Source organism: Macaca mulatta, chromosome 3, assembly GCF_049350105.2.
Source record: "Macaca mulatta isolate MMU2019108-1 chromosome 3, T2T-MMU8v2.0, whole genome shotgun sequence".
NCBI lineage: Eukaryota > Metazoa > Chordata > Mammalia > Primates > Cercopithecidae > Macaca > Macaca mulatta.
The window spans coordinates 113,598,270-113,622,693 of NC_133408.1; the positions used below are offsets into that span (position 1 = coordinate 113,598,270).

The 24,424-nt window shown below is 33.4% G+C and overlaps 1 protein-coding gene across 12 annotated transcripts in view; it reads left to right on the top strand.

The window, feature by feature from the left end:
• DGKB (diacylglycerol kinase beta) overlaps window positions 1-24,424 on the top strand; it is a 764,082-nt gene that overhangs the window by 233,104 nt on the left and 506,554 nt on the right. For all 12 annotated transcript variants that reach the window (XM_015133916.3, XM_015133918.3, XM_015133921.3 and 9 more), the window contains one exon: window positions 3,909-4,007. In XM_015133916.3, coding sequence (XP_014989402.1) covers window positions 3,909-4,007 — 99 coding nt within the window. The remainder of the gene's footprint in view (window positions 1-3,908; window positions 4,008-24,424) is intronic.

The following is a 24,424-nucleotide window of genomic DNA, read 5'->3' on the forward strand; positions in this document are numbered from 1 at the left end:
TATGCCTTAGCTTGAAAAAAATACAAAGATAACTGAACAAAAATGTTGTTTTTTTTTTTAATTTTAATTAGTAAACAATCCCTTTTCTCTGGTGAGCTATTGGTTATTTTACTCAAGAGACAGCATCTTCAATCATTAGTTTATTTCTATTCTTGATGAGAATCTCTGTGTTTAGGATTTTGCTGATTTGGGATACAGGTTATCTTTAAAACAATTGTCAGTCTTCAGCATCTTATTTACACTGAGAAGGACTCAGCTGTGTCTTTTACTTATATTCTTGTCCATGAAATATGGTAACAAGTTTAAGCAACTTTTTATTGTTGATGATATTTACTTATTATTTTTTTTAATTTTTAATTTTTGTAGTTACTTAGTAGGTATATACATTTATGAGGCACATGAGATGTTTTGATACAAGAATTCAATGTGAAATAAGCACATCATGGAGAACGGGGTATCCATCCTTTCAAGCATTTATCCTTTGAGTTACAAACAATCCAATTATCCTCTTTAAGTTGTTTTAAAATGTGCAATTAAATTATTACTGACTGTAGTCACCCTGTTATGCTATCAAATAGTAGGTTTTATTCATTCTTTCAAACTATAAAAAGCTTTTTATTGAAGGAAAATGTACATACAGAAAAGCATTTATATCCAAAGGGCAGAGCTCGATGAATTTTCCCCAAATGAATATTCTATAAGCAGTACCTGATCAGGAAACAAAATATTATCAGTATCTTAAAGTAAAAAAAAATTGTAGCTTTTGAATTCTATTGTATAATTTTGTTGATTTTTGCTTTTTAAAATAGACTTTATGATTTAGAGCAATTTTAAGTTCACAGCAAAAATGATGTTTGCTTTTACACTTTATAGGTAGTCCTGAAAACGATATGCATTTTTCACACTGGCTTTCACATTGTATATTTTTTCCTCAAGTATACCTCCAAGAAATATGATGCATAAACTAAACCTGTCATACTAATTTGACTCACAACCTGTAAAATGGTCCCTACTCCTACCGTGATGCCCTCAGTTTTAACACTCTTTGCTACAAACAACGTCATAATGTTGATGATTATGCAAATATATTTATTAGCTGCCAGATTCTAGTCTTAATACAAGCATAAGGTATTCCTGCATATTAGCAAGTATGGTCTTCTTGGTTAGGAGAATTTTCTTGCATTGTGTGACTCTGTTTAACAGATGATAATATGGTTACTAAACTTATAGATCCTACTATGTCTGGGGGAGTGCCTTATGACTGCCTAGACAAAACTCAGGGATCTGGACTACAGTGGCAATCAAACCGGGAAATCCCATACTAGCTTTATTTGACTCTGCAAAGGCCAGAATTTCATGGGATCGATTGTCAGTACCTATTCTCGGAAACTCCCAAACCCCGATAAACAGAGTTGTCCCTTCACACACACTCTGGTAAGCTCATCTATTGCATGAATCGATCTGAGTCTTCGATTCTTTCCTTCCATCTGGGAAACTACTCTAAATGCCCCCAAATTATCATTAAATTAATTTTATTTTTGCCATCTTTTCTTACATCAGTAACCCTCAAATAACTATACAGAGAGCTTAGTCGTCCCTTACCATATCAGTTGCAAATTGTTGGAAACACATGGATGGAGGCGTGGAGGAGGCTGAGGCCTCTGACTATGCATCTGTAGTCAGTGTTGGCATGAGACTCAGTATGTCCTGCCCCTGTGGCCTTCAGAGTCACATGTTTAGCTTTACAATGTAATCAAGAGTAATATTTCAACACTTTCTTGCTGTAAACACAAATAGATTTTTAACTTGGATCTGTTTTTTGTAGAGAGTTCTTAGAGTCTGTTTTCTCAGTTTTAAGAAAGTTGCCCAAAATTAAAGAGTAAAAGCTCTTTCTCTGTGACATCCATAGTGCAGCAGAGTCTTAAGATCCATAGTCTTTGTTTGGTTTTAGTGCAGTTTTCATAGTACTGGGTTTATTAGTTTTTTAGGGCTGCCGTAACAAAATGCCATGAAATAGGTGCCTAAAACAACAAGAATGTATTCACTCATAGCTCTGGAGGCTAGAATTCCAAATGTCAGCAGGTTATCCTCCCTCTGAAGGCTTTCTGGAAGAATCTTTTTCTGCTTCTTCCTAGCTTCTGGTGGTTTCCAGCAATCCTTGGAATTCTTTGTCTTACAGTGCATCACTGAGATCTTGACCTGTGTTATCAGATGGCCTTCTCCTCTCTGTGCCATTGTCTCCCTTTCCAGATTCTCCTCTTCTTATAAGGACACCAGTCATTGGATTAGGGTCCAGCTAAACTAACGTATTAATTTAAATACATCTAGAAAGACTGTATTTCCAATTAAGCTCACATTCAAAGGTCCCAAAAGTTAGGACTTCAACATATCTTTTGGGGGGAATTGATCCATCCCAATACTTGATAATCTATTAACTCTAAATCCAAACATCCATGGCCTTGGCATACTCTAAGAAAGTTAATTACTAAGTCCAATATATTAATAATACATTTTAAATCAGTCACTAATTTTATTTTGAGGAAACTATGCATTTTAATTTGCTCTGAGTATCTGTTTGTTTAGTTCTATTGTGCATTTAACTGCTTCTCTATCTTCAATACTTCTTGACTCTTGACAAAGACCAGTAGTGCCTAATATGATTAAATCACTTTTTTATAGAGAAGTTTATATGCCCCTGAGAAGTAGAGCTGCTAATTATGGATGAACGTGTTAAGATACTTTTATTTCATGTAATGTAACCTAATGTGCATTAATTATAGTGCAAGTCACCTTCACTCCAATTCAGGGAGCTAGCATGACAACAGTTTTAGATTCTAGGATGGCAGAAATACCTCTTTGATACTGTTCTATTACTAAAAATAAATCAACACTCATTAGACTCCTATGCTTAGTTGATAATTAACTGCTCACAAAGGTATGTATGTTGTGGAAATTAATGCAGCCAAGGCTTAAATGGGGTAGCTTTTGATTCAAAATGAAAAAATAATATGGCTCTTTTTTGTTTTAAACATGACATGTTATCTTATTGAAATGTATTTTTTTTCTAAAATATGAATAGTTCATATCAAATTGATGCATAGTACAGAAGGGAGAAATCTCTAGATGCCTTCAAGCAAGTATTATTTTACCAAATCTGTGGAATTCTTTAAAAAACTAACACTTCAGTTTTAAAACATCACTATTTAAAACACCATGTTATAACACCTTCATGTAAACTTATGACCAGGTTAATAAAAATATTAGTTTTGGATCATACATATCAAAAAATAAATAGGACATTGTATGATTATATACTAACTTAATGTTGAGCTGATAAATACAATATAGAGATAAATTTTTATAATCATAATCATCTTCTTTTATTTATATCCTGCTCCTACTGAGATGAATCTCTGGTTACATTTACATATTGAATTACAAAGTTAAAACTAATGATGGGATCAATTATGCCCCATACTGAGCTGTGCACTTTGGAATGACTTTGAGAAAACAGGAGGGTCAAAAAAAAAAAAAAAAGCATACACAGGCACAGTGGTTTCAAGATTATGCTAACAGATAAGCAAAGGAAGAACTGTAATGGACAATAATTTGTGTTTGTCAAAGAAATTAGGCTTCTTTGGTGCAAAACCTAAAGTACATTTTTAATATAAACATTTCTGAGAATTACAAAATGTATAGAATGGGTCACAGAAGCTGCTGAATGGTTTATTTAGGGTACATATATAAGGACAAATGTATTACAAATTATTGTATGACTGTTTATTTGTTCTTATAATTTCTTTATTGTACTTTTAATGTGTTTGCTGTGTCTCGATTGAAATATAGTTTCCCTCATGTTAGACGTTGTCATGTAGAATTTGACACTATCCCCCTTTCTCTTTTTCTAGCTGCATAATAAATGTGCTTCTCATCTAAAACCTGAATGTGACTGTGGACCTTTGAAGGACCATATTTTACCACCCACAACAATCTGTCCAGTGGTACTGGTGAGTTTTTCCTTATCATTCTGCTATAACTCAGGGTTGCTGTGACTAATCAGTATCGTATACCATTAAAAGCTTCTAGAGATAATTTTTCATCAATCAAGGTAGAAGTATATAGATCTAAAATACATCATTCCTCTGGAACAGAACACCTTTGCCCACTATATTTCCTTTTTCCTTCATGTCACAATACGCTTTTTAGAACGGTATGCTTGAACTGAAGCTTACTCAGGTTTTATCACTTAGTCATGCTGTACTTACCAGGAATTATAAAGGCAGAACACTTCAACATTTTATATATTTTATAGATCTAGCTTCCCAGAATAATGAAATTATTCTTATGGGCAATTTTGCTGGAGATGCACATTGTGTGTCTGCAACGTTGAGGGCTCTCATCTAGGTTAGAGGCTACCTAAAGTGATGATACAACCATGAAGAAAGTTATGCACTGCTATTGCTGTGTTTTAAAAAATTTGTATTGAACAATAAATTTAACTACCTGCAAAATAATTACTTAATTCAATAAATATAGAAGTGAAAATGCATGAGTAAAGTAACTCTGAAAAAAACGAACCTTGGTAGGAAGAGAAGCAGATACTCAAACAATATTCATATTCAAAATCCAAATTGCCTCAAAAGTTAAACAGTTATTTCAAAAAACAAACTATTTTATATCCATGATGCACTTCTCATTTTGAAAAAAACAACATGGAAATTAAATGGCTGGAACTTCCATTTGATATAATAAAATTATAACAACTAAGAAATGTTAGAAAAATACTTTTCTAAAGGTCAACCTAGAAATTAATCATATTACTCATTTTGTACCACTTGTGATTCATTTTGTAATTATATCTGTAAAATACTGGTTGTATTTTAAATGCCTTTATTTAAAAAAATTATAAGAAACTCTTCATTTTCTCAAACTACAAAAATAGAGGAAAAGAAAATACCTCAGTATTGCTGAGTATAGCAATAACTAATTCTAAATTTCCTTTCTTCATGTAAGGTTTGTTAGACATCCTATGGTAAATAAGATTAATTAAATATAATGAGAGCCATATATAAATACTTTACATTTTAGGTTAATTTAGTGTTGTTTTTATTCATTTAAGTATTGTCTTGAAGACTTCTAGAATTTTTGTATTATTTATATTCTTCTTTTAAAATACAGCAATTTTATTGTTTTAGATGCATTTTTGATCTCAGATGTTAACTCTAAGATGAGATCTGCGATTCCTTCCTACTATCCATCTGCCTGTGCAAAAAGACCCCCCTCAGTTCATTGAGTCTGGGGACTGCCTCCTTGACCCGCTTATGTCAATCCCTAGTTATATAAATTCAAACATAAGGTGTATTCTTTTTGTTATGCTATCACTTCTTTGTTTGAGAGAATCAAATGTAAAGAGCATGTGTATGTGAATTTTCTTGTCTTTGAACAATCTTGCAAAACCTTTCATTGCTACTTTTAGACATTTTTTATTCTGAAGATTTATCTCCAATGATTAAATATCCCCACAGTTTTAATACTGATTTGTATCTCACCGTTTGCTGTTTACCATTTTTGTGGTACTATCTACTCTGAAGTGTGTGATGACTATTGAGCATTCATCCTTCCAAAATGTCTACCTTTCATTGACTTCCATTATACCTCACTCCTGGTCCTTTCTCTGTTTCTCTGGATACTTGCTTCCAGTATCTTTCCTGGGTTCACAATGTCGACATGCCCATGTTGGTGCATCCCTGGATTCTACCGTCCTATGTCATGGCATTCCTCTCTCAGTATTCTTCTCGATGAGATCTTGTTTATTCAGTTGATTGTATTACCATGTTAATTTATATTCAGCTCATCCTCCTAAATTCCAAACCTAGAACTGCCACTTGCAGGACCCATATTATTTTAAGTGTAACATTCCCAATATATTATTATTACTGAAATAATTATACCTCTTTTGATTGTACATATATACTATCCCAGGGACTATGCTAAAATATTATTTAATTTTTCAGTAAATATTCATTGCATGCCTAGTATGTGCCAAACAGTATTATAGGTAGGAAAGAAAACATTAAAAGCAAAGGTAAATCTTTGCTTTTATGGAGGTTACATTCCAGCAGGGGTAATGTAGACAATAAACAATAAAAATAAATAAATTATTTAGTACCTGGTTGTACTAAAATATATAAATAGAGTAGAATGTTGATTCCTGAAGATATGAAGAGGGGAGGACTGGGGAGATGTTGGTCAAAGAGTACAAAATTGCAGTTATGTAAGATGAATAAGTGTAGAAATCCAACGTACAGCATGATGACTATAGCTAATATTGTATAACATGGCTGGGCACGGTGGCTCACCCATGTAATCCCTGCATTTTGGGAGGTCGAGGTGGGTGGATCACTTGAGGTCAGGAGTTCAAGGCCAGCCTGGCCAACATGGTGAAACCCCATCTCTACTAAAAATACAAAAAAATCAGCCGTGTGTGGTGGCAGGTGCCTGTAATCCCAGCTACTGAGGAGGCTGAGGCAGGCGAATCTCTTGAACCCAGGAGGTGGAGGTTGCAGTGAGCCAATATTGCACCACTGCACTCCAGCCTGAGTGACAGAGTGAGACTCTGTCTCAAAAAAAAGTATATATATCTATATATGTGTATGTGTGTAACTATATGAGGAGATGGATATGTTAATTTGCTTGACTATAATAATCACTTCACTATGAATATTTACACTATTGAAAACAAAATAACAACAAATTTATTTATAGATCAAATTGGCATTTATTCATGAATTAGGACAGCCTCCATTCTACAGAGTAGAATGAGAGCTCCCACTAGACCTAGAACAGTGGATTTTGTAAGGTGGGAACAAGAAACACAACAATACAAAACAAAAGCTGATTGTTTAACATTATGTTATTTCAGGTTACTCTTTAGGTAAAGAGTTAAAGCAGAGGTTACATCCTTATTATACCAAGTCAGGTAGACTTGAATTTCACATTTTCAGAAACAACTGATGTGTTTGGGGATCAGTTTGCTTCCTTAAAATTTCAGCTTGATTATGTGACACTTTAGTACAAGTTGTTTGTACTAAAGTTTGGTTTACATTTTGGTTTGGTCTGGTCTGTTGGGACCTCCTGTAGGAGCTCAGTCCAAAACAATGGCCTTTGATAATTTTTATTTAACAATATCAAAACATTAATTGTACAGTAATCATATGCCTTAAATACACACAATAAATAAGTACTGGTTTTGTTTAAATTGTTAAGGGAAAAATCAAAGCAGAGAAAGAAGAAATGTTGGTTTGCAGTGATGAAAGAGGCAGTCAAGATATTCACTGACGAAATAGTTGAGTAGAGTTGAGTGATTTGAGGGAGTCACCCCTGTAGCTATCTGGGGACATAACTTCACTGACAGATTCTGAGGCAGTAGACACTTGACGGATCTCAAAGGCATTGGGGGGTTTAGTGACTAGCCCTGAGTGTATAGGAGGAAAAATAGGAGTTCAAAGTTATCATAAGATTTTTATATTGAGTGGGACAATTTAGGCCATTGTAAAATCTTTAGCCTTTACTCTGAATAAAATAGGAAGCCATTAGAGGACTCTGACCAGAACCAGAACTTATCTGACTTATATTTTAAAAGGAACAGTCTGTGCTGTGTTGAGGGGGCAACAATGGCAAAAAGATATAACACTTCTGTTTTCTCAAAGAAATAGAAAGCTGGGTGAGTAGCTACAGTGAGGATGGTGCAAGATGTATAAGAAGCCTGTGGGAACAAAATGGATCAAAGAAACAGTGTGATTTTCAAGGAGAAAAGAGCAGCTACCTCTGGTTAGTAATCATCCATTTAGTATACAATTCCAGTCAGCTTGGATGAGTATATGTCTCTACTCATATTCATTCATATGTATCTAGTTACATTCCAGCTTTATGAATGGAATAGGCATAGCCCAGTCTTCATGTGACTGTGTTTTTTGGCAAATGTGATATACAGAGAGGGCAGCCAGAGAGTTGAGAATATATGCAAAGGAGTAATTGTAAGGCTTAACCATGGAATTTAAGCTGGAAATAAGGGAAGTAAGGACATTAAATATGAGGTACAGTAATAGATTTTAGGAATAGTACATTGTAAATTACAGTGAAGTCAAAGGTTGTTGGAATCAAGGATAATGGTGTCAAGGTTGAGAGTGAGTGAGGTAGGAATTGAGATTATGAAGTAGTATATTTATAAGTAACACAATATATGAATTCATTTTGTTTTCACAGTGACAACATAAGATAAACATTATAATTGTTTCCATTTTACATATGAGGAAACTGAGAAACAAAGAGGTTAAGTAAATTTCCCAGTGTCCCATGAGTAGTACTTGGCAATTTAGAAGTGGAGCCCGAGTGGTTATCACTCTAGAGCTGTGCTCCGAGATTTTCATCGCCACCCTTTCTCCAAATCCCAATAGAGAGATTTTATCTGTCATATCTCAGCTACTGGATCCTTCACACCCCACCTTTCCCAAACTAGAAACCTAAGCAGCATTTTTTATTTCTTTTCTGGAATATCAGATTACTCAATTCTATTTTAATGTTCTTAATCCTGCCTCTTTACTTCAGCCCAACTGTGACTGTCTCATATACCAGCCTTACAAATTTTCTTTTAGGATTGTCCCAGTAGCTTCCTTGTGAACTACCTCCTTTCTGTACACCCCAACCTGCTTCCTGGGTCAACTTTCAAAGAATGCAAATATCATAAGTCTCTCTCAGTCATAAAATATTTTTGGTGATTCCCTATTTGAATCCCAAATGCTCTAAAATGGTAAACAAGGCTCTTTAACTGGATTAACCTACTCATTCTCTCCTACAGTACTTTATCCACTGGAAATCAAGGATAATTGAACTGCTCGTAATTCTTTAAGTACACCTGTTCTCTCAAGCCTTTGGGGTCTTGTATGTGTTAATAAATCAATCTAAATCACTTCGCTTTAAAATTTTGCCCACCTCGCTAAGTAAGAATTAAAAGGTTACTTTCTTGTCATGGAATAAAAATATTGACAATTGTACACATTAATTATTTAAATGATCATACTTCAAACAAAGTAATGAAACTGTTCTGCCCACAAAATTGCTTAATCTGCTCCAGCTGATAGGCTCTGAGCCTTTTCAGTCTGTGAATCTTCAGTAACTTTCCAGGAATAATTTCACACTTCATGACCTGTAGCCCTTCATTTAAAGCAAATCATTAGTCCTGACATATATCATGTTGTTTTGTTTTTTATTTTTTAATACCAGTTTCTTCTTTAAGAAATTGTATGCCACAGTTTCTTGTGCTAATCTTCTGTAAGAGGAGCAAGTGAGGTTCAGACTCAGTTAATACAAAGTGGATATTGATATTATCTCTATCATATTATAGAAAATATTAAAGAACTTAAGATGCCTATTTTATTTTTTTCCTTAGTCTTTGACTCTGTAGTTAGGAACTGGTTATCGAATGACCTCTATAAATACAGCGTGGGTCCTTAATTTCTGGTTGAAGCTCACATAGCCTTGTAACTTAATGACATATCACAAGGTCAAGATCCATAGCCAATGTCTTCTTATATTTTTGAACACCTTCTCCAGTGTCATTAAAAAAAAATTTGTACCATCCTTCTCAGCCTTTCCATCCCTCCCCAATAGTTGTTTTAAGCTGTAGGTTAATGATTCAGTAGATATATGCTCACCATTTCCAGAGGTTAGCAAGGTAAGCATATCCTCTGCACTGATGAAATGCTTTTTATAAGCATGCACTACAAATGGCTTCCACAAATAATTGACCTTGATAATGTCTATTGCCATAAAAATTGGTTAAAATCAAGTAGTCTGAAATTAAAATCATTATCAGATGATTTTTTTCATTCAAATAAAAATTAAACAATGATTCCCTACATCATATATAATTAGTTTTCTGAGGTTGTAATTGGCATCCCGTATCTTTTGAAAGTACTATCAAAAACCTGTATTACTTAAAATTTATTTAATGCGGGATTTAGTCAAGATTTTTCCATAATTGTGTTTAGGTACTTAGAATGCTTTAAAAAAAATGTTCTGGTAACAATTATAGCTATAGTTCATTTACTGCCATATTGAAGACAGATCAGAAACTGTTTACAAAGATAGATTTCCTTAAATCCTCCCCTTATTGTACTTCCAAACAAATGTAGGATGAATCCCAACTCATCGAGACTCATAAGCTGCTTAATTTCTATAAAAGGCCATTAACCCTTCCCAGTTGATTGTCAAAACAGATGTTCTGCCTTTAATAGAATATATTTAAAAACTGCATTCTTGGTTCTTGCTACAGATAACACACTGAAATCTTAGCTGTCCAATCCAAAACAAAATGACATTGCAAATAAATTTTAATAATCTCACATGGAATATGGCCTAATGAGGCCATATGCAAGCCACTCACTCTTCTATGTTCTAATTTACCCCTAACTCAAGACAGATGTAGTCTATGTTGTTTTAGCCCTTTGCAGTTTTGCTTAAATTAAATTGGGCTTCAACAATTATGTCATCAGCCTGCAATGAAAGGGATTTTTTAAAATTAATCATATAAAACTCCCTATTTTAACAAAAAAAGTATGTTGGAAAATCCTTCATTACCTGACAAAAGTTCTTCTCAATTCTGTTTATCATGGTGTTATCTCTTAGACTTCATCTGTCATTACCATCATGTTTCATTTTTTTTGTACTTAAGAAGCTTACAGTTAAATTTATACTAACATTGAACTATGATGTTGGAATATACGTTATTTATTTGTATGTTTTATTATATAACTTTATTACTATTCTATTCATAAGTTTCTCTTCTGTTTCTCTATAATGGCTTAAGTTCATACTTTTAAAATTATTTTGGATAGTACATAAATTTGTGAAGTCACAGAAATAGATGAACTAGGCCTATAGAATCCCTTTGATTTTAGAGTAATCTCATAGAGTAAGCTACAAATCTGATCAATTTCTCTAGAATTATATTTTAGTTTTATATTCATTCTAAGTTTTATATCTTTTTTATAAGGTAAAGTGGCTCTATAAGAGTGCACATATTTATGTAATTATTTTTCAGTTTTGGAGGGGCTTTTGTTCAATTAATTCTGCCACTATCAAACTATCACAAGAACAGAAAACCAAACACCGCATGTTCTCACTCATAGGTGGGAACTGAACAATGAGATCACTTGGACTCAGGAAGGGGAACATCACACACCGGGGCCTATCATGGGGAGGGGGTAGGGGGGAGGGATTGCGTTGGGAGTTATACCTGATGTAAATGACGAGTTGATGGGTGCAGCACAGCAACATGGCACAAGTATACATATGTAACAAACCTGCACGTTATGCACATGTACCCTACAACTTAAAGTATAATAATAATAAATAAATTAAAAAAAAAAAAGAAGACTTGAGATATCTCATGACAAAATCACATTTTAAACTTTGAAGAGTAAACTCGAGCAGATTATCACAAAAATCATTTCTGTTGTATTTACCTCCATGATTTAGTTTTGTTTTCTGTGTGTACGCATTTTGTGTTATAATTTAAAAACAATGTTCTTATTTTAATTTAACTTTTAGGTTCAGGGGCACATGTACAGATTTATTATATAGGTAAACTTGTGTCATGGGGGTTTGTTGTACAGATTATTTCATCACCCAGGTACTAAGCCTACTACGCATTAGTTATTTTTCCTCATCCTCTTCCCCCCACCCTCCGCCCTCCGTCGTTGTTGCCCTTTATCTGTCCATGTGTTCTCATCATCCAGCTCTCACTTATAAGTGAGAACATGTGGTATTTGGTTTTCTGTTCCTACATTAGTTTCCTAAGGAAAATGGCCTCTAGCTCCATCCATATTCTTGCCAATAACACAATCTATCTTGAAGAGCAAGGTTCTTAATTCTCTAACAAAGAGGTTAATTACTTAGCCATTTTTTCCATATCAATATCAATATTTTAGTGTTGATAAATTGGAATCATGAATGACATAGTTTTAATATGCTGATTATTTAAAGTTGAAGTTGTATAATATATAAGTAACCATTGTTTTATACAAATTGTGATTTTTATTTCTTAAAGGTACCTTAAAGATCATTGCATTATTTTATATACAACATCTGCATTGCCAGCTTCCTACTGTTTATACTTCCTCTGTTTCCTCTTTCCTTCCTTCTTTCTTTTCTTCCTTTTTCTTCCCATTAATTTTTACTAAAGTCACTAGAGCTAAACATCCACATAAGAGCAGTTCTCTTCTCTCCTGCAATTCAGAGTAAACTAGATGAAGCATCCAAAGAGATTAAATATTATGGTGTGATAAATATTCACTTATAGGAGCTCTAGAGGTGGGACTCTTAATCCATCCTAAGGGTAAACAGTAAATGTCTGAGCATAAATAAGTATTTTGTAGCAAATTGTAATGTGACATTTACATAAATAGTCTCAGTGACAAGATAGTACATAGTGTGATCATGAAACTCCAAAATATTTTTTAAAGGTTATGTGTAAGGGTGAGGCTGGAGAGGGAGGTCCAAGATAATGGCTTCCTGGCCTGTCTTGTCAAGGAGATTGGCTTTATCCAATATAAATATGAGCTTAAATGATTAACTTTGTGTTGTAGGAAGACATCTTTGCTAGCAATGTGGTGTAAAATAAATGTAAAACAGGGAGCAGAAGAGATATGAGAGTATCAGTGGGAGATTGCAATGTGAATAGTCAAGATACACCAACAGAGGAAGAAAATTAGGTAACCAGGAGAGAAAACTGTAGCAGAGAGTAGAATATTAGGATTTGATGTGATTTCAAAATAGATTATTTTCAGATGATGGTGAGATCCAATATGCAGCCATGAATCTGAGTGGCTCAACTGATGTGCAGGGGATGTTCATTAGATTTTAGAAAGTAAGGGAACTCTGAGAATGGCTTATTGGATGTTATCCTTAAAACCACCCAGGATAGTTGCAGAGTCTTAAAAATAGTTTTTACTTGACAGTATGAATAAGGGTAGAGAGGAGAACTATTAGATTTCATGAACCTCGAACGTAAAGAGAATCTACTTTGGAGCTGGACAAGTGGTAATTTTGATGGAAGGCCAATATATTGCCCTTAAAACTATAGCACTTGAAAGGATTGGGAGAGGGAGCTGCCTCTTTTCAGAAGTGTTATTAGCAAAAGTGGCAATCATTTGGAGAGGAGAGGATAATTTGTTTTATTGCACAATGGTTCCAGAGAGTCCAGTGAAAAGTTTGAGAAAAGAGGAGAAGTGTGGAAGATTGATGAGAGAGAGAGAAAGGAAGGGAGGAAGGAAGAAAGGAAGGGAGGAAGGAAGGAAGGCAGGCAGGCAGGAAGGAAGGAAGTGGGGGAGGGAAGGAGGGAGGGAAGGAAGAAAAGAAGGAAGGAAGGAAGGAAGGAAGGAAGGAAAGGAGGGTAAAAGAAAGAAGAGACGGAAAGAAAAGAAAGAAAGAAGAGAAAGAAAGAAGAGAGACTAATGATAGCCAGAAAGTGTAGAAGACTAGAGTCCAGAGTTCTAACATGAACTCCTAATCTGTGGGCAAGTCATTTCCATCCAATAGTTTCAGAATGGTGACAAATGACTTGTGTATGAAATATAAAAAGAATTTATATAAATCAATAATAAGCAAACAATTCAATTGAAAAGGGCAAGGGACCTAAACAGGCATTTGAACTAAGTCTATTTATAAACCACCTATAAACATATGAATATGTACTCACCATTATTACTTATCAAGAAAATTGATATTAAATATCAGGAGATAACACTAGACACTGAAGAGAATGATACAAGCACATTAAAAAGCCTAAGCTTTGTTAAGATGGAGCCAAATTGTTCATCCATTGCAAGTGAGAGAGTAAATTGGTTCAGTCACCTTAGAACTCTGGCAATATACCATTTGTATTTTAATCCTGGGATTTTCACTAGCTTTGTGATAAGAAGCAAGCTATTAACATTTTGTCCCTCTGCATTCCATTTATAAATAAAATCAAATGAGTTAATTCATGAAAATTGCTAACAACTATGCATAGCTGATGGTGAGTGCTAGGATATCATCTAATATTGCTATTATAAGTGTTATGCTGTAATTTGAAAAGTGAATTTTAACATTTTATTATACCGTAACTATGTACTCAAAAAAATTTTAAAATAATAAAGAAAAATAATGTAAACACTTAAAAACCTGTGATACAGCTATATAAGAAGAATCACAATTAATATATAAATAGAAACACTATTAAAATAACCTTCCTGGTTTTTAGATTTTTTTTCACCTTTTTAAAGTTTACCTGAATATACCATGTGGCATTCTATTTTAACACTTAACTTGATATCATTAAATGTTTATGTATTTCCACATACTATGGGACATCACTATTAATGCTTGCATAATCTCATTAAGTAAAGATGTCATATTTTAGTTGAAACTGTTTTTATCTAGCATCTTTTCAATTCCTCATTGTGTGATTATAAGTAACATGATAGTGAACATCTTTATGAAGAATAGTTTCTTCTGGCCGTTCTCTACTCAAAAGTGCAAAGGATCATTTTTCCCACACTGTGTTATTTTGTCCTACAAATGATTTAGCTTTTACAGTTGTTTAATTCTTTCTGTACTATAAAACCATTCCTAATGAAGAAAATAATGATTAAATATTTCCTAAAACAGAAAATTTGCCTTAGAATAGAAACTTATTTACAATTTTGAAATCATTTTTAGATGATTATTTATCTCACTTTTGAACTTAACTATATTATTACTATCCATTAGCAGGAAATGATGGGATGTGAAACAATGAACATGTGCAACACTATATCCCTTTAGACCAGTTATGGTGTGTTCTTCCTGGAATACATTCTCTTGTTATAATATCTGATGAACCTTTAAGAATAGAGTTGATACAATGAGAACACATGGACACAAGAAAGGGAACATCACACCCCAGGGCCTGTCGAGGGGTCGGGGGTTAGGAGGGGGAGAACATTAGGACAAATACCTAATGTATATGGGGCTTGAAACCTAGATGATAGGTTGATAGGTGCAGCAAACCACCATGGCACATGTATACCTGTGTAACAAACCTGCACATTCTGCACATGTATCCCAGAACTTTAAAGTAAAATTTTAAAAAGCAAGAATAGAGTTAATAAAAATATCATCAAAATAAGTTATGAAGCTTATTAGTTCACAGAAAGGACAACAAAACTATTTGAAAATGTATATTTTAAAATATTGTTTAGTTTTCAAATGAATTAATCCTGTTTTACTCTTGTAAACATAATTTTTAAAATTATAAATATTTATTAAAATTATAAATATAAAATTATAAATTTTATTATTTATTGATACATAATATTTGTACATATTTATGGAGTACATGTAATATTTTATAACATGCATAAAATGTGTAAAGATCAGGTCAGGGTATTTAGGGTATACATCACCTTGAGTATTTTATTATTTCTTTATGTTGGGAAGTTCTCTCTTCTAGCTATTTTGAAACATACAATGTGTGAAACTATTGTCATCCTACTCTACTATTGAATATTAAAATTTATTTCTTCTATCTAACCACGTGTTTGTATCCATTAACCAACCTTTCTTTATCCTCCTACTCCATAAACATGCAAACTCTTCCCATCCTCTGATAACCATCATTCTACTCTCTACCTGCATGGAATTAACTTTTTAACTCCCACATATGAATGAGAACATGTGATATTAATCTTTCTGTGCTTGGCTTATTTCACCTATCATAGTGACCTCCAATTCCATCCGTGTTGCTGAAACTTAAAATGGTTCCAGCTCTACATCTCTTTTTTCTTCACTGTAACTCTGAAAACTTGGCTAAGTTGTGATGTTGCTGAAGGAGCGATCTACGTATCTCTACCTATAACACCCTCAGAAAACCATATGTCATATTAACTTCTCCTCTTCTTCCGATGTTGCTTGCTCTTCCACAATTTTAAGAATTCTACTAAATTATGCATTGTAAATATGGTGATTAAGTCTTAAATAGCATAGAGTATGTTAAATCTTTCCTTAGAGCATGTGTTTAACTAAGTCATTATTTCTCAGCAATGTCAGAAAGTTTGTTAGGAAGTAGAAGTATGGTATATGTGTCTTTCTCACAGCTCCAGTAGTATGGAAACTTTCTGTATATTTTTTCATTAGACTTAATTCTAATCAGCAAGAGTTGATCATGACAATCCCAATGCTACACATCAGCTAATTCAAGGAGGATGGGAAATACTCAAATCCTCTGTGATTCTGCAATTTGAAATTTGAATTCTCTGTAATATTGTTTCTAGGCTAGTTATAAAACTTCCAGAAATGCAGAGTCTGGTTGGGAGGTGTGAACATATAACTAAGGATGTATCATACTGCACTGAGCTTCAACTTTTATTTCACATCATTATGGCTGTTTCACCCTTCTTTTAAATTTACCTCTTTAACCTTTAAGCAAAGTTACTGAAGTCATCTATTTTCTTGAAATCCTATGTCATCTACCGAAGGTTTGTGCCTATGCAACATTCTTTTTTGTTGAAAGAGCAGGGATAAAGCACATTGTCAGCTCTCAATAAATGTTTCATCAGTGTCATTACTTAATATTCATTTAATTAATATTCATTATAGATCAATTCATAATTGTCATCATAGTAATGATAGGCAAAAAGAAACCTCATTTTTCCATATTTTGGAAATCTAACTCAGACTCAGTTTCATGGTATTATTCATAAAGGATAGCTGCTTTTTATTTATTTAATTTTTTAAATGTGTAGGATTACATTCTCACTGATTCAAATTCTGGAACATATTAAGAACTAGGGTGCTAATACTATTTATAAAATATGTTTAAATCCATTCTGGTTTAAAATATTCTACATGTACATATATTTTAAAGAGACATAGCATAAGAAAACTGGAGGGGACCCAGCCTCACTAACTGATGATTTGATCATCTTACCCTTGGGAGGTTAACCAACCATTTATCTGTTACATTGTCTTATATTGGTTTTATTGCTTTCTGACAAACTATCTTTACATTGAACTAGTTTATATTATGTAAAATATGTATAATTATAAACAGGGTCTAGTCTAAAAGAAAAAGTTCTAGTGTTATGCACAATTGTTTTTGTTTCTACCTAAGTGCATAAGGTAGGGTTGTATACTTAAAGGGTTTTTTTAAACAGGGATATGTGTGTGTGTGTATATCCTATATATTTACTATATATATAGGATATTTGTGTATATATATAATATATACTGTATATATAGGATGTGTGTGGATATATATCCTATATATACTGTATATATAGGATATTTGTGTGTATATCCTATATATATACTGTCTATATATCCTATATGTATAGCTGTACCCAGGGTAAGCAGCAATAATTTTTTTCAAAAAACAAACTCTGCCACATTGGGTTTGCCATGATATATGGAAAAGTCAAAACAAAAGCCCAATAAGACACGAACTGGAAGTTCAGCTAAGAAGAAATCTGATGAAAATCTTTCATTTTAATAAATGAACAATTGAGATGTTAATATATTCAGGATGCGGTGTCCTATGGATTGACTCTTGACACCCAGGAGTTCACAGTCAAGAAAATTAATTAGGCCATCATGCCTATGATTAATTTAAAATGTCAGTTTTCTTCACTGACCTCAAACCTAGAACAAACAACAAAATTTAAGTATCTAAAAACCTATTACAGGTAGAAATGTTCTAAAACTTTAAGTTCAGATCATAGGTGTCTATGTAACATCTAGAAGGTACATTGAAATTGCTGTGAAATTTATATTCCCCAAATCAAAAATAATAATGAAGTCATAAAAAATTCTTTAAAAATTGTATTTACATGATTTTGGTTGCTTTTTTGCAGTTTTTGTTTTCTTCACTTTATCTTTAGTTACCATAATAATTTTACTTATTTATAGGATGAAGAATGATATTTTGATGCAAGTATGAAATATGCAGATTAAATCAGAGTAATTAGTATAACCATCACCTAAAACACTTGCCCTTTCTTTGTACTAGAAATATTCATAATTCTCCATTCTAGCTTTTTGAACATATACAATAAATTATTGTTAGCTGTATTCACACTATAGTGCTATAGAACATAACTTATTTATTATATCTAGCTGTAATTTTGTATCAGTTAACCAGCTTCTCTCTTTGCTCTTCTCATCCCTAACTTCTCAGACTCTGATAACCACAATTCTACTCTTTTCTTCCATGAGCTCAGTTTTTTAGTTCCCATATATAAGTGAGAATGTGATATCGATCTTTCTGTGCTTGACTAATTTAAGTTAACATAATGCCCTTCAGGTTCATCCATGTTGCAAAAAATAACAAGGTCCGATTTCTTTTTATGGTTGAATAGTATTCCATTGTGTACATATAACATAATTATTTTATCCACTCATCTATTGATGGACATTTAGGTTGATATCACATCTTAGCTATTGTGAATACTTCTATTATAAACATGGGGGTGAAGATGTCACTTTGATACACAAGTTTCCTTTCCTTTGGCTAAATACCCAGTAATCGGATTCCTAGATTATATGATAGTTCTATTTTTAGTTTTTTTGAGGAACCTCCATACTGTTTTTCATAATAGTTGTACTAATTAACATTCCTTCCAACAATGTATGAATTCCTTTTTCTCTGCATCTTACCCAGTATTTCTTATTTTTTTGTCCTTTTGATAATAGTCATTCTAACTGGTGTGAGATGATATCTTATTGTGGTTTAGATTTGCATTTTCCTAATGATTAGTGATGTTGATCATTTTTAATGCACTTTTTGGCCATTTGCATTTCTTCTTTTGAGACATGTCTTTCAGATTCTTTTCCACCTCTTAATGGGATCATTGCTATTATTATGAGTGCTTTTCAGTTGCTTGAGTTCCTTGTATAGTCTAGGTGAAAAGCCCTTGTCAGATAAATAGTTTGTAGATATTTTCTCCCAATCTACAGATTGTCTCTTCACGCTGTGATTGTTTTCTTTTCTGAGCAAAAACTTTTTAAAAGTTTCATATAGTCCTGTTTGTCCGTTTTTCTTTTTGGTATCTGTGCCTTTGTAATCTTATCCATAAAAATCTTTGCTCAGACCAGTGTCCCAAAGAAATCCCCCTCTGCTTTCTTCTAGTAGTTTTATAGTTTTGGGTCTTACATTTAAGTTGTTAATACATTTTGTGTCAATTTTTGGATCTGCTGAAAGATGGGGATCTGGTTTTATTCCTCTGCATATGAATATCCAGTTTTCTCAACACCATTTATTATAGAGGGTGTCTTTTCCCCAGTGTATATTCTTAGAGCCTATGTCAAAAGTGAGTTGACTGTAAATACACAGATTTATTTCAGGGTGTTCTGTTCTATTTGTCTGTGTGTAAGTTTTTATAGCAATGCCATTGTGTTTTGGTTACTATTGCATTGTGATACACTTGGAAGTCACATAGTGTGATTCCTCCCTTTGTTCAGTGTTACTTTGACTACTTGCATTTGTTTGTGGTTCAATACAAATTTTAGGATTTTTTCCTTATTTATTTGAAGAAAAAAGTAATTGCAAGTTTTAATAGGGATTACTTTTAATCTATAAATTGCTTTGGGTTGCATGGTCATTTTGACAATATTAACTCTTCTAATCCATGAGCATGAGGTGTCTTTTGATTTTTATGTCCCCTTCAATTTTTTTCATCAGTGTTTTGCAGTTTTAATTTTAGAGAATATTAACCTCCTTGGTTAAGTTTATTCCTAAGTAGTTTATTATTTTATTTAAGCTATTATAAATGGGATTGCCTTCTCCAGTTCTTTTTCAGTTAGCTTGTTTTTAGTAAATAGGAATAGTAATGATTTTTTTGTATGTTAATTTTTATATCCTGCAACTTTATTAAACTCATTTATTAGTCATAGGAGTTTTTGGTGAAGTCTTCAGGTTTTTATATATATATAAATTATCTCATTTACAAGGAGGGATAAGTTGACAACCTCTTTTCCAATTTGGATGCCCTTTATTTCATCCTGTTGACAAATTGCTCTGCCTAGGTTTTCTATTACTATTTTGAATAAGAGTGGTAAAGGTGGGCATACTTGTCCTGTTCCTTCTTGTAGAAAATGCTTTAAGCTTTTCTCTGTTCAGTATAATGTTAGCTGTGGGTTTGTCATAAATGGCCTTTATTGTGTAGGGTCATATCTAGTTCTGTGTCTAATTTTTGAGAGATTTTATGATGAAGAAATTTTAGGATGAAGTTTTATGAAACTCTTTATTTTGATTTCTATTGTGGTAATTTTAAGACTTTTTCCTTTATTCTATTGATGTAATATATCACATTTATTGATTTGCATATACAAACCATCTTTGCAACCGTTGAATAAATCCCACTTGATCATGGTGAATTATCTTGATAATGTGATGTTGATTTTGGTTTGCTAGTATTTGGTAGAGGATTTTTACACTCATATTTATCAGGGATATTGGCCTGAAGTTCGTTGTTGTAGTTTGTTGTTGTTTTGTGTCTATGTTCTGTTTTGGTATCAGGATGATGCTGTACTCTTAAAATGAATTAGGAAGAATGGTCTACTTTTTTGTTTTTTGGAACAATTTAAAAATAATTAGTTTAGTTTATCTTTAAAAATTTGGTTGAATTCAGCAGTAAAACTATCTGTCCTGGGCCTTGTTGTTGTTGTTTTCTTTTTGGGAGACTTTTTATTAATGATTCAGTCTTGTTACTTGTCATTGGTCTGTTCAGATTTTCTATTTCTTCCTGGTTCAATTTTGGCAGGTTGTAAGTTTTCCAGGAATTTATATATTTCCTCTAGATTACCCAGTGTGGTGGTGTATAGTTGTTCATATCAGTTTCTAATGATCCTTTGTATTTATGTGGTATCAGTTGTAATGTCCCCTTTTATGTTTCTGGTTTTCTTTATTGAGGTTTTCATTATTTTTTTTCTTAGTCTAACTAATTGTCATTTTAGTTTATCTTTTCAGAAAGCTAACTTTTCATTTTGTTGACTTTTTGTAATTTTTTAGTCTCTATTTTGTTTAGTTCTGCTCTAATCTTTATTTTTTTTTTCTTCTACAAATTTTGAATTTAATTTGTTCTTGCTTTTCTAGGTCCTTGAGGTGTATTGTTAGGTTATTTATTTTAAATATTTTAATTTTTTGATATAAGTGTTTATTGGTATAATCTTCCCTCTTAGTACTTCTTTTGCTCTATCTCATAGGTATTTCTATTTTCATGTTTTCAAGAATTTTTTTTACTTTCTTCTTAATTTCCTCATTGACCTGTTTGTCATTCAGGAGCATATTGTTTAATTTCCGTGTGTTTGTACAATTTCCAAAGTTCTTCTTGATATTGATTCTGATTTTATTGTGTTCCGAGAAGATACTTGAGAGAATTTTGATGTTTTAAAATGTTTGAGATTTATATTGAGGTCTAAGATATAGTCTATCATTGAAATGTCCCATGTCCTGAGGAGAATAATATGTATTCTGCAGCTGTTGGATGAAATACTCTGTAAAAATCTACTGGGTTCATTTGGTCTATAGTATAGTTTAAGTCCAATATTTTACAATTTATTATCTGTTTAGATTATCTGTCTAATACTCAATGTGGGGCATCGAAGTTTCTAGCTATTATTGTATTATGGTCTCCAATATAGAGTGTGTATGTATATGTTTATTTATTTTTCTATAATTGTTATATCCTCTTACTGAATTGACCACTTGATTTTTATCTAATGACTTTCTTTGTCTTGTTTTATGTTTTTTGACTTAAAGTCTACTTTGTCTAATATAAATATAGATAATCCTGCCTACTTTTGGTTTCAGTTTGCATTGGAGTATCTTTTTCTATTCCTTTGCTTTTAGTCTATGTGTGTCTTTGCAAGTGAAGTGAGATTTTTGTAGGCAGCATATAGTTGGATCTTGTTTTTTAATTCATTCAGCCAATCTCTATCTTTTAATTGGCGAATTAAACCTCTTCATAGTTGTTGATAGGTGAAGACTAACTACTGCCCCATTGGTATTTGTTTTCTGATTGTTTTGTTTCTCTCTTTCTCTCTTATTTATTTTTTGCAGTTTGCTGGTTTTCTGTAGGAATAACATTTCATTCCTTGTCTTTCTCCTTTGTTATCATAATGGCAGATATCATCCTTTTGCTTCCAGATGTAGAACTCCCTTATGTATTTCTTGTATATCCAGTCTGGTGGTGATGAATTCCCTCAGTTTTTGCTTGTCTGAGAAAACTTTACTCTTTATTTCTTAAAGATAGTTTTGCTGGGTAGAGTATTCTTGGCTGACAGGTTTTGTTTTTTTTTTTTCTTTTAGTATTTTGTATATCATCTCATGCTCTTCTGACCTATATGGTTTCTTCTGAGAAATGTGTTGTTAGTCTAATGGGAACTCCCTTGTATGTGACTTGATTCTTTTCTCTTGTTATCATTGACTGTTGACTGTTTGACTATAATATGCCTCAGATAGTGTTGTGGCTTTTTCACTTCCACAGTTCAGTGAGTGAGAGAAAGGGCACCCAGTGGCTTCTTTGCTCCCATTATTCAGCAAGCAGGAGAGGATGGCACCCAGTGACTTCTTCTCCGTTGTTCAACAAGTGGCAGAGAATGTTACCACTCTTTACTCTCACCACCTGCAGCTCAGCAAGCAGGAACATTACAGCTCTTTTGCTCCCGCAGTTCAAGGATTTCCAGTTTTTTGTCTATGACCAAAAGGAACAAGGTATCCACACACTGGAAAGTGAGTAAGGTGGAGTAGAATTGTATTCAGCCACAGAAGGAAAGCTCTTGGGAACGAGAGAGGACCCCAAAACAGGTAGCCATTTGTGAGTCTGCGACTGGGGTTTTTATGGGCTTAGAATGGGGGAATGCATGCTGATGGGTTCATGGGCAGTCTTGAAAAAAGTATCATTTGATTGGTTAAAAGACATCATTCAGAAGGAACCAATCAAGAGCAAGTGGGTGAGATGGAGATAGAAGTTCTCATGCCAGCTGTGGACTCTATCTGGAACTGGCAGCTTGGTTTTCAGGCTTTAAACTGTCCTTGGCTTGAAGGTTGGGTTTCACTGGGGACCCATCCCTGTCTGCCTAGGAATTTGTCTGTCTCCTGTCACTATCAATAGGACCTTTTAAATTTAAGTCTATTTGAAGATATTTGAGCATCCTGTATCTGGATGTCTACTTATCTCCCAAGACATAGGATATTTTCAAATATTATTTTATTCAATAGGTTCCCATGCCTTTCCCCATATTCTCTTTCTGGAACTCCCAGAATTTAAAAATGTGTTTGCTTAATGTTCTCCTGTATGTCACATAGAGTTTCTTCACTCTTTTTAAAAATTCCTTTTCTCTCTTTTTTTTTTTTTTTGTGTGTGTGTGACTAGGATGCTTCAAAAGATCTGTCTTTAAGCTCAGAAATTATTTCTTCTGTATGACAAGTCTATTGTTGAAGCTCTCAACTGTATTTTTTATGTTATCATTGAATTCTTCAGTTCTATAATTTCTGTTGTATATCTGTTGAATTTCTCATTCAGATCCTGAATTCTTTTCTTGATATCACGGTGTTGCTTATCTGTGTTCTCTTGTAGTTCACTGAATTTTTGAAAGAGATTTATTTTGAATTCCTTTTCAAGTATTTTATAGATTTTTTTATATTTTGGTCTGTTACTGCAGAATAATTATTTTCCTTTAGAGGTGTTATGTTTTACTGCTTTGTCATGTTTCTTGCATCTCTACACTGATATCTACATCTCTGGTATAGCTGCCACTTCTTTCAATTTTATGAAGTAGCTTTCATGGGGTAAGACTTTTTTTCCTATAGATATATCTGTAGAGTCAGTTAGGTAGAGTCCTTCGGTTTTGGTTCTAGGTAGGTACAGTAATGTATTCTCCATATGATTTTTTTTTTTTTTTTTTTTGCTGTAATCAAATCAGTAGCATATGTGATTTACTTGGTAGTTTAGGCTGCAGTTGTTTGTGGAGGCTGTGTCATAACTTTCTTTGGGAAAGCCCAGGTAGGCTAGTCTTCAGGATCCTAGGGCATATTTGCAGGTATGGGTGGGTGTTGGTTGCAGTAGGTTGGTCCACTCCTCTGGCTCCTAAATGGTGTGCAAAGGTGCACAGCAGCCCGGCTATTGGAGTGGTCAGTGTTTTGGGGTTGAAGTTGCAGCAATTCCTGAGGAGGATGGTCTTGAGCCCCTGGATAGCACACACTGGGGCATTGGCAGTGGACCTCAGTTAAGATGTTTTGCAGGTTATTGACATTGCATATGGACATGTGGTGGCCCCACTGCTAGAAAGGGAGAGGTCACTCTTGGTGGTGGCAGATAAGACAGGTGGCTCTCAAGCTCTGGTGAGC